The 1,372-nt window shown below is 39.2% G+C and overlaps 1 protein-coding gene across 1 annotated transcript; it reads left to right on the forward strand.

Moving 5' to 3' along the window:
• Positions 1–711: 711 nt before the first annotated feature.
• LOC108356977 (uncharacterized) lies at positions 712–1,170 on the forward strand. Its single transcript, XM_017608072.1, has one exon. The coding sequence runs from the start codon at positions 712–714 to the stop codon at positions 1,168–1,170; it is 459 nt and encodes a 152-aa protein (XP_017463561.1).
• Positions 1,171–1,372: the final 202 nt, after the last annotated feature.

A 1,372-nucleotide genomic window follows, 5' to 3' on the forward strand; every position in this document is an offset into this window, starting at 1 on the left:
TCCCGTCTTATTCGCAGAAAAAAAGTTGAAATTTGTAGACCAGTGTAACTATCGATAGTTTTAGTACTATCGCCACTAGCGTTTCATTGATAGCGTATTCTCCTTCCTAGGGCTTTTGATATTTCCTCGTATTGGTTCTAAGAGAACAAAAATTGGCAGCATTATTTCATGACGGTGTGCGAGAAAAAAGTTTTTTTTTTTGCAGTGACGTCATTTCTTCGCCGAATGTGAATGAAACCATGTGTGTGAATGAAACAACCGAATAAAAAATGGCGTTATCAACTATTATTTATTTTTTCTCAAATGCAATTACAAATACGCGGTTGCCGTTCTGGGTGATCTGTTTAGTTGGTTCATGGCATTATTTCTAAAATTGCCATTTTTTATTTTAAGCGTGGAAATGGCAGAGGTTACATTGCCGTCTTAAGAGCGTGTCAGATATATGAACTTCAAAAGACTGTCAAATTGAGAAATTGCAGAAAGCATTTGCATAAGCAGTGGCACCTTGCATGTAAAGTATCTTTCGAAAGAAATTTTTTTATTTGCGAAAGGCGAATTGCAGGGAAAATTTCTGAAATCGCTTTTTTACTGTTTACACGGCTAATGAATTTCTAGCAATATTTCTCGATACTAAAATTCAACCGTGAGCCGCTAAAATAAACAATTTTATAAAAGCAAGATAACAAAAAATAAATGGATTTAGAAAAACATATGAAATGGGTCGACTTGACTATCGTTAGTTTGACAGCTCTAGGGCAAGTGATAATCGACTCGTATATTTCGTTAGACTTTGGCGATACTTTCGAAGAGGCATATCTTGACGCGCTGTCTGTCGTCAGACAAGCCCACATCAATGCGTTCCCACTAACGTCACACAATCAAGTTTCCAATCTTTCGGCAAGCACATTAACCTCCAATGACCCTCAAGTGCAAAATAATGAAGTGCCATTGCCAGAAGTCAAAATACCGACCTTCGACGGAGACTACATCGAGTGGCCAACCTTTAAAGAAATGTTCGTCGCTCGCGTACATAATAGCGGCCGGCTCAACAACTGCCAACGCCTACATTATCTAAAGGGTGCTTTAGCGGGTTCCGCGGCACAAGACATCCAACACATCAGTCTNATATTTATGATGTGGTCGCATTTGAAAGCTGAAAGATTTAGCTGATCCGACATATCATTGTCCTCATGGTATCGACAGTTTACTTGGTAATGACGTTTGCAACGATTTCATTCTGGGTGACACGCATCGTAGGGAGAATGGTAGTCCCATAGCTCAAAAAACCGTTTTTGGTTGTATTATATCCGGCAAATTCTCCGTATCAAGGTCACCAATTATCACAGTTTCATCGTTAACCACTCAGGTCGAG

Source organism: Rhagoletis zephyria, unplaced genomic scaffold, assembly GCF_001687245.7.
Source record: "Rhagoletis zephyria isolate East Lansing unplaced genomic scaffold, Rhagoletis_zephyria_1.1 Rzeph_scaffold_68343, whole genome shotgun sequence".
Taxonomy (NCBI): Eukaryota; Metazoa; Arthropoda; class Insecta; order Diptera; family Tephritidae; genus Rhagoletis; species Rhagoletis zephyria.